Source organism: Hirundo rustica, chromosome 3 (assembly GCF_015227805.2).
Source record: "Hirundo rustica isolate bHirRus1 chromosome 3, bHirRus1.pri.v3, whole genome shotgun sequence".
Classification (NCBI taxonomy): Eukaryota; Metazoa; Chordata; class Aves; order Passeriformes; family Hirundinidae; genus Hirundo; species Hirundo rustica.
This window is the reverse complement of record NC_053452.1, coordinates 57264201-57280491: the sequence shown is the minus strand read 5'-3', so window position 1 is coordinate 57280491 and position 16291 is coordinate 57264201. Positions and strand designations below refer to the sequence as shown.

The window sequence follows — 16291 nt, the reverse complement described above, 5'->3', positions numbered from 1 at the left end:
TTTCCATTTTATGTCTGCTGTGTTATTACATTTGGAATGTGCAGTAAATTCTGGGGGTTTTTTTCCAATTTCTAATCTGTTCTGGTAATATTCAGGCCTTGGAGAGAGGGCTTTATCTGGGGTTTTCTTTCTTTGATTTGTGGGGGTTTTTGGTAAACATGGCAAGATCTTTTGATCTTTTTAGTTTTATTATTGTGTGCACAGGTTACAAAGGGAATTGCAGAAAATGTTCTGCTCTTGTATTTTGGGAATGATGGTCTTGCCAAAGTCATTAATCTGAGTTAGGTTGTCGTACTATGTTGTCCAGAAGACCAGCCCTTGGAACCTAACTAAAAAGTGGATGAAGAGTTGTTTGTTATGGTTGTTTTTTGTTTGTTTGTTTGTTTGTTTGTCTGTTTGTTTTGTGGTTTTTTGTTTGGTTGGTTTTTTTGTTTTTTGGTTTTTTGTTGTCAGGACACAGCATCTGTGATATACACTAACTAGCAGCTGGTTTCTGCATGAAATCAGATATGTTATTTTGATTTAGCAATCTCTATTGTTGGGATCCCCTTTTCACAAAAAGTCTTTCACCTCACCTCCTCTAATAATTACTTGACTTAATTTAGTACCAGCTTTTATTTCCCCTCTATGAATAGAAGGAGTGTTATTTTTGGGGAATATGGGGCTAGGGTTATTTTAGTGTTCTTCCCACTGTGGTTCACCAAAGCCTGAATGTGATGACTTCAGGGCTAGTTTGCAAAACCTTGCTGGAGCACTGCTGGAGAGGGACTGATTCTGAGGGCAGGAAGCAGCAAGGTCGCTTTAGATTCCTTTTGCTTTGTGAAAGCCTGTGTTAGCAGATTTATGGTGCTGTCCCCATGCTGCAAGTTGGCGTGCAGGAAGGCCCCAGTCAGGTTTGACAGGAGTGGGCATTGTGAGCAGCAGGTGTGAGCAGCAGCCCTGCTTCCCTGTGAGCCCTGGGAGCACGGACCCGGAGAGTCCTGCAGGAGCAAGCTCTCTCATTGCTTCTGCCTGTGGCTTCCCTGTGGAAAAGGGGCCTCGCTCTGAGACTGAGGATGGACAGCGGGACAGACTCCACACACGCATGAAAAGATACCTTTCTTTAGTGGGTCATCCTTCTTAGTGTTTTCAGGCAGCTTATTTTCTTCGGAGTGCACATATTTAATGACCTCTTAATTTGTTCTACATTAGAAGCGGCACTTTTTGTTTGTTTGTTTGTTTGTTTGTTTCAGGTAATTTTTGAGTATTCTTTTATCTTTCTGAAGTATAACTTCAATAAAAATGTGTTGGTGAACCCAGGTTTGATCTGAAAAAGGATGAAAATTCTGAAAAGTAGAAAATTTAGTTTATCTAGACTGATAGATGAGTCAGTACTTTTTCGTATTTCTTAATTTTGGTTTTACCTGTGAAAGGGTTTTCTTTTGTATCCAGCTGGGAAACTCAGATTGCTTTAGTAAGTGTGTGATGTTGGAAAACTGTACACACCTGCAAAAATATGTAATTGTTTTGAAACTTGAATATTTTTTTCTCGTACTACTGTTTTTTAAAGTGCAAAGTTTTGATTTCTTCGTATTTCTTATTGATATGAAAATAATTCTGGGAACTTTATCTTCTGTAACATGCATATTTGTATCAGTTTTTTAAAAAGGATGAAAAATTATGCATATCTATCAATTCATCATGTATACCTAATGGATTAGTCTATTGCTGTTAAAATTATATTGACAGTTACTAGATTGCTTACTGGATTACCTCAAATATTTTAAACATTCTTGCAGTTATGTGTATGGAAGAGTATCTATTTTAAAGAAGCCACAACATGGTTTATTTAAACTTATACTGACAGAGGTGATAAAGCTGCAGACAGATGAGAATGGGGTGGAGAAGATAAGAAAGAACAGCTTTGATCCGTGCTCAGCAGAGAAAAAAAGAAGTCAATTAAATGAGGCACTGAGATAAAGCAAATTCAAAGGAAGGTACAGAGTCTTGAGAAGAATAAAAAATATTAGCTTGATTTGTTGGGCTGGAAATTTTAAAGGTAGTTAAATTTACAGTGTATGTGTTGTATCCATAGCGATTAATTAATGAGACTGTATTGATTTTGGTACATATGGAATTTTAAATTTTTTACATGTTAACATGTAAAATATTCAAGGACTTACTTTTTTCCCTGCCTAGTTTCATAGAATCATACTGTCAATTGTGACTCTCCAATTTTCCTGTCTCAGTAAAAAAACAGAGATGTGTCATGTCAGCGATTTACAATTTACCCTTTACAATTCTTCATTCTGCACAAGTTCCAAGCAAAAGAAAAAGGTTATTAAAGTAAATGTTCAAAATTAGCTGTTGTATAAATCTCAGCAAAGAACATTGGGTTTAAAAAAATGCAGTTTTCCTAAATGATGACAGTAGCAATTTCTGCTAACTTGGTAAAGCCTCATGCTCCTCTAATAACTCATATATTTTCATTGAAAAGCTTTGAATTAATACCATATTTGGGGACAGAAATTATATATACAAATTCTTGAGGGGATGGCTGAGAGCGCATGTGGGAGTGTCCAGGCGCCTTTGGCTGGTAGAGAGCAGCTGAGAGGTACTGCAGCAGGAGATGTCAGGGGACTTAGGCTAGATGAGATATTAGAGCATACCTAAAGAAATCAGAAAGCTGCTGGGGAGTACAGGAGGTTTGGAGCAGGAAGGTGTGGCTGATGCCAGATGTCTCGGTTCATCAAAGCAAGTTTTGCTCCACACAGGAAGGGTATAAGGCAAAATTACATATGTAGGAAGAAATCTGAAAGTCTTCTAGGCTAAAAACTAGGGTATGTTTACAAAAATGCTGAGACTCTGGGGAGATAAAAGCCACCTGTTTACTCATTAGCAATTAAAACGCATGTAAGTGGATAATTGCTATAAACAGTAGGATTCTTCATGCTTTAGCTTGTCTGGTGCTGTCACACCCCATGGTATTTGTCTCCTGGACAATTTTTAGTGCAGACTCTTACTGGAAAGCATGTTTTGCAAGAACTCTTTGCCTTCCAGGGGCAGTCCCAGTGTTCACTGGTGGCTCCCTTCGCAGTTTCACATCCTCTCAGCTTTGTGTACCACACCTGCAGCAGCTACCCATAATAACCTTTTACTAGGTTCAAGGATGTGAATTCATTGCCATTTACAGGTAGATCTGTTGGGTTTTCACCTGCGCAGCATCCTGCACATGCTGGTCACGTGCATGTCTAGTACATGTGCAGTAACGTCTGTGTCACTGAGACAAAAGTTCTTTGGCAACCATTTTTAATACCCTTTATTTTAGCTGTGGTAAAACAAATTCTTAATTTTTTATGAAAGTGGTATTGTAATGAGAAAAAGCACTTTTTAATGCAGTATCAGATCTTGACAAGTGAAGGAAAGCTTGCATCTCTAATTGGGCAATAACACTTGAAAACAGCTTGGTTAATAATTTAGGTGTATATAATATAATAATTTAAGTTAATAATTAAACTAATTCAGGTGTAGACACAAGGGATTTTTGACTCAGATTCTCAGCCTAGCTGCTGATATTGCAGTTATGCTGAAACCTTTGGATGGGAGCAGGTACACAAAATAGTGCTGTTTTTTGGTATTTCTTTGTATTGTTGAAAAATTGGTTTATTTATCAAATAGCTCTTTTATTTTTCAAGGTACAATGCCCAATACCTTCAGGCTGATTTATAAGAAATTGCCCTGTATCTTACTAATTCTGCAGCTTTCCAACTAGGAGAGAGGGTAGTAGATTTTTTTTTTTTTTTTTTTTTTTTTTTTTAAATTTTTTGTCTATCAGTTGTTTTCAAGCAAAAAGGACTTCTTTCTTACAACCTGAAGCAGTGGGTGAAGCCTGACCTCCCTGAAAGAACTATGCTTTTTTTTTTTTTTCTTTTTTTTTTTTTTTTTTTTTTTTTTTTTTTTTCTTTTTTTCTTTTTTCTTTTTTTTTCTTCTTTTTTTTTCTGCTGTCAACAGACCAAGCTCCGATAACAGGCGCCACAGCATCCGGGAGAGGATGTCCAGTGCCAGCGAGAAGGGGAGCCTGTCCATGGAGTCCACCAAGGAAACCCGGTACTGTGCCGTCTGCAACGACTACGCCTCAGGGTACCACTACGGGGTCTGGTCTTGCGAGGGCTGCAAAGCCTTTTTCAAAAGGAGTATTCAAGGTAATCAACTCTACAAGCGAGTCACCTTTACTCTTTACTCTTGAGGAAACTGAAGGTACTGGGGATTCCAGCCTGAGTCTGGGACAATGACATTTATTGGGTTTTCATTAGGAGTTGTGCTCTCCCACACGGTTTTAGCCCTGTACTTGGTGAATGCTTTTAGCAGGTATAAAATATGTTGTCATTTAGTCCAACATTAATGAGGAAAAGCAAAGCTTTTCTGTACCACCCTTGGTTTAGGTACATCTGACCATGGTGGTAGTGAGAAATTTAATTCAAAAATCCATATGGGATCAAGACGGTCACTCTTTCAGGCTATGCATACCTTTCCACTTATCCAAGGCACTTTTTTTTTTGAGAATTCCCTTCAAATGATTAATTCCTGTTGATTGATTTATTAATCTTAATTTAGTGCTCCATTAGCCAGATGGTTCAGTCCAAATCTCAATTCCTTAAAGATGCTAGATGTCTTTTGAGAGCCAGCGCTGAAAAGGAATGTTTCCTTGATTAAATATTATTTGTGTCTGTCAACAAAGCAGGGCTTTGAACTGTACACAGAATGGTTTCGTTTACAGTCTTGTTGTGGTTAAAAAAGCTAGTGGAGTAAAGGGCATCTAAGAAAAACACTGTTAATTACTGTGACAGAGATAATTCTTTGTGGAACAGATTCTTTCTTTTTTTTTTCTTTTTTTTTTTTTGCTTTGTTCAACATCTCTTAAAATGAGTAAGAAATAACTATAACTCTACTGAAAATACACCTACTGTTCAGTATCTAAGTTTTAGAGAAGAAAATAAAACAGATTTCTTCCTTTTAAACAGAAAACTGGTAAAGTGCTGTGCTTTATTTAGGTTCTATAGTTTTTTTAAATCTCTAGGTGATACACAGGCGCAAAAATTTCTGTTGCCTGTTTTACTGAAGTAAACATAGCGTGGAACAGTTTTACATCATATCACAAGATGTGATTATTGCCTGCTTTGTTGCATGACTAGCACTGAGGTGAGTTAAATAGGACTTCCAGCATTCAGCTCAGAATTCCCCCCCCTTGAAGGAAAGAAGTGAAAGTATGAAAGTGAAAGGTAGACATTGATGGAATGATTTGAATGACAATGATTAGTTAATAGTTACTCATATTTCTGTTTGTCCAGACACACTGAAATGATTTTTAAAAGAGCAAGTGGTTAGACCCAGAAGTCAGTAATAAGCAACACTGAAGGGAGAAAGGGTGAAATGCTTTTATTCTTGACATCAGAGTAATTTTTTTAAACTTGAGATGTCAGAACAGCTCCCTTATTGTGTATTTGCTATTTTTCCTTTTCAGTTCCTCTGACCAAGTCAGAATTATTCTTAGACTTTTGAAATTATGTCCTTGTGCTTGAACTGAACTAAGTCACAACAAAATGCAAATTGAATTAGCCTTAAGCAAAAGCAAGAGCTATCAAGTAATTGTGCAGCAAAGATCTTCAGTGTTTGGCCATTGTGGAAGAAGAAATGATTCTGTTTTGTTGAGCTTCTGCTGTCAGCACTTGGTGGTTTTGCTCTGGTCTCCACATGGACAAATGTTGCGGTCCACCACAGTGGATCTGTTTTCTATTTGTGCTTACACTAAAGACTAGTTAGTAAATTTGCTTCTTGCTATGTGTATATATTTAAGGTAATTTTTCAGTAGATAAGCTTTTAAATCTTAAGTTTTCAGGATTCCATAAAATGTCTTTCATGATCTCTAAGTCATGTTTGCTCTAATTTAAGCTCTTTGCTTCTTGCCCTATCCCCTGTGGGCACAAAGAACGCTTATTACAACAACCTTTTACATAGTTGAAGACTGTTATCATATCTTTTCTCAGTCTTCTCTTTTTTAGACTAAACAAACCATGTTCTTTCAGTAGATCATGCTTTCTAAACTTCTGATCCCAATTCTTAAGCTCCTCTAGACTTTCTCCAGTCAATCCACCTCTTTGGTGATGAGGTTATCGTAAAAAATGAAATCCATAGCTATAAAGGAAATAATTCAAGAATATGAGTTCTTATGAGAGAATTGTGATCATTTGATCACAGAGGGTAAGAAAAGTCTTCTGGATTTTTAAAGTCATAGCTACCCAGTCTTAATGAGTTAAGGTAATTTTTGAATTTTTTGCTGGATTTGGAAGAGACCTCTATTTCAGCAAATACATGTTCTCATTGAACATGTGTCCAATTTATGAAAATGAAAGTAATTTTTAGATTGAGAATAGATGCAAAAACATACATTTACATTGCAGATGATAAAATTTTTAAATATGTTGTGAACAGATAGCTAGGAATGAATGCTACTTATGTGCTGGTGTATTTATAGAGGAATACATAGACTCAATATTTTTATATTTTTTTTGATTTATTCTATATACTACATTGTATATGTGCTCTGCATTCCTAAAATAAATGGGAAAAAAATCTTGTGAAGCATGTGAGCAAACACTGTTGAGGTTCACAGAACTTTTTTGTATGAACAAAAATAAACCAAAATGCTTTAAGCGAAGATTTTTGGTGTTTCAGCAAAGATAGCTGCACTACTTTGTTCTTTGCTAACCTGCATTTCTCAGTATATATATAGATGCAGAGATGATAATTTCTGTTCTTCTCATCAGAGATTTCATAGGAGAGTTGCTGTAATGAACGTTGATGTTTCTGTTAGACTGTATACAAACATTCTACACTGTTCTTAATAGAACCACAAGAAAAAGTAAGGACAGACAGAAACAAGCTGTATGTAGTAATGAATTATCTCTGTTATTCTCAGTGATACCAGAGGTATCTATATTTACCTGTGTAAGTACATACTGAAATTTTATGAAAACTCACATCTGCATTGGAACTTACCTGAGGTGACAATGGATAGCTCCACTTTGATCCAGGGGATCTGGAATGTTCCTGGTAATATTTTGTGAGTATTAAATGCTGAGGTGTTTATTGTCAAGTAGTTAAAGCTTAAGAGGTAACCTGAATTATAAACTGTCTCAGTATGCGTAAGTTTTCAGTTTTGTTTAAACAACACATGGTTTGTGGAAAACCTGAACTACCTCCTGAAACTGCCTGTGTCAGTCTGTTTTGTTAGTTTATGTCCCAAAAGTGACTTGGGATCTTGTTTTGAGAAACCTCAGTGCAGAGTGATATTAATGTACAATCTTTCATGGGAGAGAAAAGTCACAAGACAACAAGGATACCATGTTGCTTGGTGATAGAAGAGTGCTTTACTCTTCACCCAGCATATGTAGCCTTCAGAAGTGTACTTGGTTGAGGGGCTTGATTTCAGAAACATAACAAGGAGCCACACCACAACACACTGTACTTCTCTCTTAAAATATTTATGAATTTTAAGACCAAGAAGGGGCATTAGATCAATAATTCTCTTCTCTCAATATAAACTTTTTATGCTAACCATCTACAAAGCCCAGTAATTTTTTAGAATTTAGGCTCAAACATTTTCTTAAAATTATGGCTTATTCTAATGATTTGTCCTCCCATATACTAAAAGTTTACCAAATTAATGTGTACTATTCCAATTTATGTGTCTTTGGCTTTTACATCACTTTCATGAACCAGTCTTAGTAACAACTATCTTTCCCCTGTGGAAAGTTCTTTAAAAATTAGGTCATCAAGTCATCAAATCACCTGGACATATTAAGAGAACTAAAATGTTTCAGTCTCCTGCTGTATATCTTTCTATCTTCTGAGTCCATTATCTTTGCACCTTTACTCATTCCCCCCGCACCCATAACAGCCTCTCTAAAATTTGGATGTCGGAATTGGATGATGTATTTCAACGTGAGCCTTACAAATGCCATTTTACAAATTAAAAATTCCCTTGTGACTCACACATTCTTTCCCCCTTCTAATTCCCTTGGTTTTTGGATAGCCACCAAGCCCTGTGAGATAGGAAGGAATTACTCATACCACCTCTGACAAGCATCCAGCAAATGCCTACATATGGGTGTCTGCAAACCCCCAGAGGGAGCACAAGGGATTCTGAACAAACCAGGGGTAAATCCTTATGTTAGAGAGTATCTTGGTCCCAGAATTGCTCAAGCATTTTAGAAATCCGCAACTCTATTTCTCCTTCATATGCACTTCTGATGTTTTTCAGGTGCATCTTCTCTGCTTTTGTTCACAGCTTTTGTTCATTTCTGGGATATTTCAAAAATAGTCAGTTAAGAATTACTCCATGATCTGAGGCATTACCAGAACAGGCTGACTTCTGAGAATGGATGAATAGCTGAGGAATTCCAGAGGCCTGCCTTTAACATCTTGTTCAGAGATATAATGGTCACCAAAGTGCAGGAATTCTTGGAGCTGGGAAGTATTTTGCTTGTGTGCCTTGAACCTCAATTTTAGTTAGCAGTTGTGCCTTCTGACCATCAAGTAGGAGCGTTTTGGCAGTAGACTTTGAGTGTTATCAATTGTTTTTATTTGACAGCGATAGAGCTGCACTTTGTTGAAAGCGTGTAATGTTGAGAGGGGTGGTAATGTGGTGGTAATATTTTCATATTTGAGAGAATTTTACTGGTAAAACATACTAGTGAGTGTTTAGGTAATTGTGAAGTGCAGCAATTGCAATAGTGTCAATTTGGGAGGTTTCTGAAATCTTTCCTTTAATTTTCCATTCTTGTCTTCTGTTTTGATGATATTTTTTTGATCTGTTTTATAACAGCTCATATCCTGCAGCCAAGAAGGCAGAAACTCGCTAATAAGACTGCTTGTACACTGGTACTTTGAGCTTTCAGCCAAACTACAGAACACGAACCTCAGTGAGACTGGCAGAGTTAATCACAGATGGGCATCTGGCCTCAGGGTGGAAAACACATGATTCCAGTTGGAGATGGATGTTGGAAGTTTGAAGGCTGGAAAAGGTTGATTTGGAAAGTCTACCTAGGTTTAGCTGCCATTGAGACTGCTCTGCTGGTGGTCAGCGAGGTTCTTCTGAAACTTATTTTGATTTATTTTTATGCATTTAGTAGTTTTTCTCCAGTGTCCCTCGAGGGAAACACGTGCTCTGATTGCATCTTTTTGCTCCAATTGCATTCTCTAACATGCATTTTTAATTTCAGCTCTGTAATTTATGGTGATCTTGTTTCAGAAATTTGAGTGCTATTGAAAGGCAAGAGTCAATACCTCTTTTTTTGTAGTAAGGCATTTTGAATGTGGTACTTTTCTAGCAAATTTTAAGTGCTGCATTCAGCATGGATGTGATAGTGGCTTAAGATATTTCTATCCAGGATAATTCTTTATTTTTCAAGGCCTAAGCAAATAATAGGGATGCAATGGACTTTGTGCTCTAGTTCATCTTTCTGTCCTGTGATAAGATCAACTTCTACCAATTCCTTATATATGTTTATTGAATTGTTTCTTAAAACCTGTGGCTTGATCCAATGTTTTATTCTCCTTATCTTTGAAGGCTACTGGGAGATTTGAATCCTCCTGTCTGCAGGCTGAGGTCATAATTTATTTTCCTGCGAATTGTACCACCAAAAAAGATTGATCTCTTTCTTTCTGCAACAACCTTTAAAGCATGGAAGTTTGCTATCACACTTGAAAAAAAAAAAAAATACTCTGTTTTTCCTAACCTGAAGAAACAAGTTTTATTAAACATTTTCTCATAGGTCTTGTTTTCTAGACTTCTGACCTTCTAGTTGCTATGCTTTGCAGGTTCTCCACTTTTTATTGCTTTCTTTTTTTCTTGAAGCATGATTTCCTTCAATATGGTATTTCAAAAGTACTGAAGAGAGCAGTAGCGTTACCTTACAAGCCCATCCATCACACAGTATTTGTCTATATCTGTCACACTGTAATGTTTGCCTTATTAACAAAAACATGATACTCTTCACTCATAACCAATGAGTGATGCAGAATAAACTCAGACATAACTTTTCTGGAGAAGAAACCATTTGTTTTCCTTATTGTTTTGTGCATATGATTACTCCTATTTTAATGCAGAGATTCCTACCAGTCCTTTGTACATTGTGCTTTTGTGCTGTTTTTTTTCCCATGTGCTACCTCCAGTTTGCCAAGATAATTTGGAATTCTTATCCTGTACTCTCTTGCTATTTATTTCAGTCTGGCTAGGAGAGTAGTCTGGCCTTTCCTCTGTTCTTCTAACACATATAAATGTCATCTAAAAAATTAATAACAATTAATAAAAGAAGTACTCCAGATCACTACCCATTTGTGAGGAAAATACTACATTCAGGGCAGACACTATGGAGCCTTATTTAATATCAGCTTCCATTGTAGCCCTGAACTCTGATAATCCTGCCCTGAGACTGATTTTGTGAAATCCTCTGAACTATATTTTCCTAGCTGACATACGATGTGTCAGTCTAGGCAAAATTGAAAACATTTCTGAAGTTGGGCAGCACACACTGCTGGAGAGTAGAGAACTGACTCTTATCTGATTTTATAAATGGCCATTTGTTTTTCCTCTGCTAAATCCAAAGCTCTTCCCGCTTCCTAGATAGAATTCCTGGCTTTTAGAAGCTGTTCTTAATGTATCCTATATTACCACCTTTAATGTTGTTTTACTTCCTCTGGAATATTACTGTTGTGCAATATCAAGCAATAGCAACAAACATTTAAACATTATTACATGTTGCAAGTGTTTAGTGAATATTTAATGTGAAAATTCACATTATTCCTAGTTCAGGACTGAGCCTGTCAGCAATTCAAAACATTCAGATGAGAAGCAAAAGCACTTTACATTTAAAAACTACAAAAGAGCTTGCAATTTTTGTCCTGCATGAAAGTGCTGACATCTTCCACTTGCTTTTAGAGAGTGTGACAGATAACACAGCTACTCCCAGTCTAAAATGTGGCTAGGGATATGCAGAACAAGAGACTGAGACAACTTGGTTGACCCTTCTGATTATAAAATGGATGACTCTTCATGCTATAGAGGATGGATGATGTTAGGATATGAGGGGAGCAAACCAAGGATCACAGATACATATCAGTTAATTAAAGAAGAATATATCCAGGTTGTACTTTGCACGAGAAAGTGGTACACAAGCAGAAAACAAGGTGGTGTTTTTTTTTTTTTTTTTTTTGTGAAAATACTGGTTCAAAGAGTAGTTTAACAATTTAGCGAGCCAGCTGTTGCTTGTACTGAGGTTTCAGTTTTACAGAGTTCAATGCTGACAACTCGTGCTTAGAAATGCCCATGTCCACTACACACTCTATGTGGTGAAAATCCTTTATTGCTCCCCTCCTTCTGCCAATGAAATAAAAATATTTAAAATGTTAAATTATATTTAATTAATAAATTAATACACAAAATAAATAATAGTAATTTAACAATATTTAAATATTAAATAATATTTTAAACCCAAAAATTTCCCTTCCCCGCCCAAAAATTCCCTTCCAAGGGTAGTGTGAGGATAACTGTATTACAGGTCATTGAAAAATGTATGATAGCAGGAACCGTTCAGGTACTGAAGATCCAAATCTGATGTTATACCTGGAATAACAATAGAGAGTTACATTATTTTTTTTATTGATAATATTTGATAGTATTTTGAGTGCACAAGAGTAATTTGCAATATTGTTAACTTCTTTGGCTCTTTATAATTGTTGTGGGAGTTTTCTTTAGTAGAATTTACCCCTTTCCATTCTGGCTCAAATAAACTAAGGAGCTAAAAATACAAGAGTTTCATTCAAAGTGTATGGGAATAAGATGGCCATGACATGCCTATAACTCTTTCTGAAAATGCTTTGTGTCTCTGGAGAGATTGTATTGAGATGGTTGCGAGTAATACATTGTGGGAGTTTTTCCCTTTAACACAGCTGTTGTTTTAATCATGTGCCAAGGACTTAAAACAATTGTGATTTATCAGCTAGGGAAACAGAAACTTGATGTCATACTCCTTGCCAGATTTTGTAAGATTGGATCAGTATTTTTGTCTATTTTTATTTGTCATGAAGAAAAAATATACCTTCTATTTTCTTGCCTTGTCTAAAATTAGAAAAATTGGATCAGGGTAGAAGTAGACTTTGTACATGCTATCATAATCCTGAAATAGTAGATGAAACACCAAATTAATTTTTAAGATAAGGCAAATAATAAAAAACTTCAAAATTATTTGCTTGAGTAGAAAATTTTATATTTACATATTTATAAAGTTAAAGAGTGGCTTTTTAAAAATATATCACCCTATCTCAATACATAAGTTAATGCATTATTATGCTAGTGAGATGGCAGCAGGCTTGGTACCCTCATGCAGTGCTGATTCTCCTTCTTTCTTCATTTTTTCCTGTTAGTACATGGAAAAGCTTAAGAAGAGCTTGGTATCTTAATCATTTGGCTGGAATTACCTGCTCATGTGAGCAGTTACAGTTATATGTAAGTGGAGACAAAGGGATTCCACTAGAAGGCAAACACAGTCTGTGAGCTCCATGGCACAGCCGAAGGACATAACAAGGAGTATATAAATTTTAACCTCTCCTCCTTTCTCATTCTTCAGTGGTTCTGTGATTGACATGTCTCAATGCTCTGAGGCACATGGTGTGATTGTTGGGACTGTCCTGTGCAGGGCCAGGAGCTGGACTTGATGATCCTTGCAGGTCCCTTCTAACTCAGGATATTTCATAACCTTTCCTTCTGAGGTATGCAGAAAAAAGAGGACTTGGTCACTGGATGCAAATGAAGTATGTTTTACAGCCTTTTTGACCATTTTCTTTACTGTCACATTACTAATGTTTTGCTTGTTTAAAACCAGAAAGAAGATTAATCTTCTCAGCAGTGTTGAGCAGTTGCTAAGAGAACCCAAATTCCAAATCCAAAGACCTTGTCTGAGAATAATTAAGCTGTGAATTTGAGTATCTGTACATATAAAGGATTCAGACATAACCTTCTGTTCTTCTGTGAAGCTGTTAGGAAAAAGTGTGATTTTAAAACCAATCAGTGTAGTTTTATTGGGGCACTTTAACTTAAAATTTGTGTTACTTTTTATTTTACATTCAACATTTGTTTTTACTGGCTTAGCCTATGTAATGTCCTTTTTTAAAAAAAAAAAAAAAAAAAAATTCTTTCCAAGGTTTTGCTTTTCATCTCCAGTCTTGTTTGGCACCTTAAAGTATGGATAAAGATTAAAGTTTAGCTTTCCTTCCTTTCATCCTAGCTGACATGTATGAAAATTTTGCTAATTTCACTGTCTGATCATGGAAGTATCTGGTGCTTCCAGAGGTAATGGCTAAGCTGGTAGCTGCCTTTTTCAGATAGATAAAGAGTAGTTTAAGAAATATGTGACTGAAATATGAGGATTGAAAATAAAAGAACAATTAAAGGAAAAACACACAGTAGTAAAAGCATAATAATTATTACTGACTTTGTTCAAGATGCATGATGAATCAATTCAACTACATCAGTTTAGGCATCCTTATCCTCTTTCCCTCTGCTGTTGAATGTTATCATGGAGAGTATCACATGAGTAAAGGGTCTGATTTTTGCACCTCATTCTGGAGACACCTTAGTGTATCCTGAAGCACTATAACATACTTAATTTTATATACTTAATTTTATTTTTACTGTTTTAAAATGTGCAATTAATGAATTTTCATAAGAAAAAGAGACCATCCCTTCCTAAGCGCTTCCAATAGGTCCTTTAAACTCTTCCATAGTAGCTCATGACAGTGCAAGTTATACATACGGGGGATTAAAACAAGGGGACCCACCCTATTAGATTCACTTCCTTTACTTTTGTGCAGGTTATCTGATAATTCATTTTTTAAAAGCCTCAGTAAGATCACAGAGTCCGAGTGATGTATACTTCCGTCAACAAGTATCAGTGATCACTGAAGGCATTTTTCCTCTTTGTATTCCTGTAATACCAACTCTCAAGTGGCCTAATTACCACCTCTTCTAGCATGTACCATGCTTTGGATGCCATGAAAACAAAGGGCAGGGCAGCTGGGAACCTGCTGATGTGTCCCACTTTCATGTTGGCGATTCCTGCCAGTGAGAGATCCCTTCTAGTAGGTCAGATTGGTTGGGATCAGCTTTGCCGAGAGATAAGAGTTACGCATTAGATAAAACATGGAATAGTCAAAAGACAATTCACCTACATCAAGGTTATTTAGTTCTATACTATTTCACTTTAAAGTAAAACTTGTTTTTGCACAGTAGCTATTCCTTAATTGTGTTTTCCTGCCTTTTTCTCTTCAATGCTACCCCAAGCTAGACTGCCCTAGTCTGTCTGTGTCTTGCAAAGGAAACTTCCTTTTTCACTTCCAGCAACTAAATACTTGAAATCAGATAGTATTGTTGAGAAGCAGGAAAGGTTCCTGCCTTCCTTCTTACCTTTTTTTTTTTTCTTTCTTCTTTCCTGATTAAATTTATAATGTTTTTTACTGTATACTCAAATTATCAAACATTTTTTTCTGGTTGCTTACATGTTTTCACATCTCTTGAAGGCACATTGGATAAAATAAACCAAAAATGATGATAAATATTAAATACATTATCTTTTTCCTAGATTTACAGGAAATGTGAAAGGCTAAATAATGATACACACAATCTGAAGAAGCATGCGCATCACACACAGATCTTTCTGGGTTTTAGCAGCCAGATTTTACATTTGTTACTCTGTGAAGAGTGGATTGCCTATGGTGCAGATCATGTGCATGCAAACAGACTAATTATGCTAACATTTAAATGGTAAATTCATGATAGAACTCTTCAAAAGGAAAAATATTATGATATGAATATAGGAACAATAGCCCTATTACAAATAGGATTATTTAATGTACTATTCTAGTCTACAAGCCAAGAGTTTATTTCCAAACCCTTGCAGTTTGCACAAGTAAATACAGATTCATAGCCAAGAAGAAGGTTCTCACTCACATAAACATAGCAAAAATAGGATAGCTGCCCTGATGATATTGATTACACTTGATTATTGGTTTTTGCATGCAGTCATTTCTGTCACTTTTTTTTTTTAACCTTTGAACATTATGAACATCAGCAAATTCAGCAAAGATGGTAAGTATGATTTCAGCTTTGACTGAAGTGGGATTTACCTGCTTATTTTAGAGAGACCTAAATGGCATTCTGAGTTATTTGCTGATTTCAACGCCAACACTGATTCACCATGTGAATTTACCTTTTAACTTCACCAGGAAGAAGATTAGCTATTCTTTCAAAGTATTTCTTTGTTTTTAAGAAGAGTAATTAAAATTTTCCATCTTTATCTCACGGTGTTTCCAAAGCTGGCTAAAGAAACAAGGCAGGTGATTGAGGTCAGGTGCTACACTCTTGCACTGCTGCTTAATGTGACTCAATATAAGTGCATTTTCTTAAAAATATGTATTTCTTTTTCTGCTCCTTTTCCCTGTAGATCCTGCATATGTGGTTGAGGCTGTTTTCTTTCTGACTTTTTTTTTTTTTTTTTTTTTTTTTTTAAATTTACTTATATGTGAAAGGTTTTGAATCAGATATAGAACGGTCTGTATCCCACCAGAGGAACAGAAAATTAAAGCGCTCTCTCCTGCTGTGTTGAGATGGTGGTTCAGTTGTACCTGTTTACCACAGTGCTAGAGCAAGGCATGTGGAAACAGACTTTTCCAGTATTATTTTGTTCTGTCCAGTAGACCTAAAAAATAATAGTTCTGTCTATTTGAGACAGGGCATAGTCAGATGTTCCCCTATTAACAAGTTCAGAGGTTGGCTACTTATTTTGATGAGGTCCCAGTTATGCAGCATTAGAGAGCAGATGTTCCCGGTGTAATCTGATAGTAATTTTTACTAAATTTTCTAATTTGTTGTCAAGGATAGATGATTTGATGAGACCAAGGCCTCTGTGCCACCCTCCTTTACCTCAAGCTGATCCCTTGACCTCAAAGAAAGAACAAACAGTTCTGCAGTAACCCTTTTTTAAAAATTTTCTCTGCACGTGTGTGCTGTACCTTAGCTGTGTTCAGATGAATACAGAGCACCAATGAGATTATTTCAAAGAGACTTTTTCATCCTTGTTAACCTTTGTCAATTGTTGGCAAATAATTTTATAGCAGATTTAAGCACACATTTTTTAAGTGCATATAGGAATAGATGCTTTTTAGCAGTAAAAAATAATGGTATACTAAAAATACTTG

The 16291-nt window shown here is 36.0% G+C and overlaps 1 protein-coding gene across 1 annotated transcript in view; it reads left to right on the top strand.

Moving 5' to 3' along the window:
- The window catches only part of ESR1 (estrogen receptor 1), a 160864-nt gene that overhangs the window by 83930 nt on the left and 60643 nt on the right, over positions 1 to 16291 (top strand). The window contains 1 exon segment of the mRNA XM_040059234.2: positions 3992 to 4182. Coding sequence (XP_039915168.1) covers positions 3992 to 4182 — 191 coding nt within the window.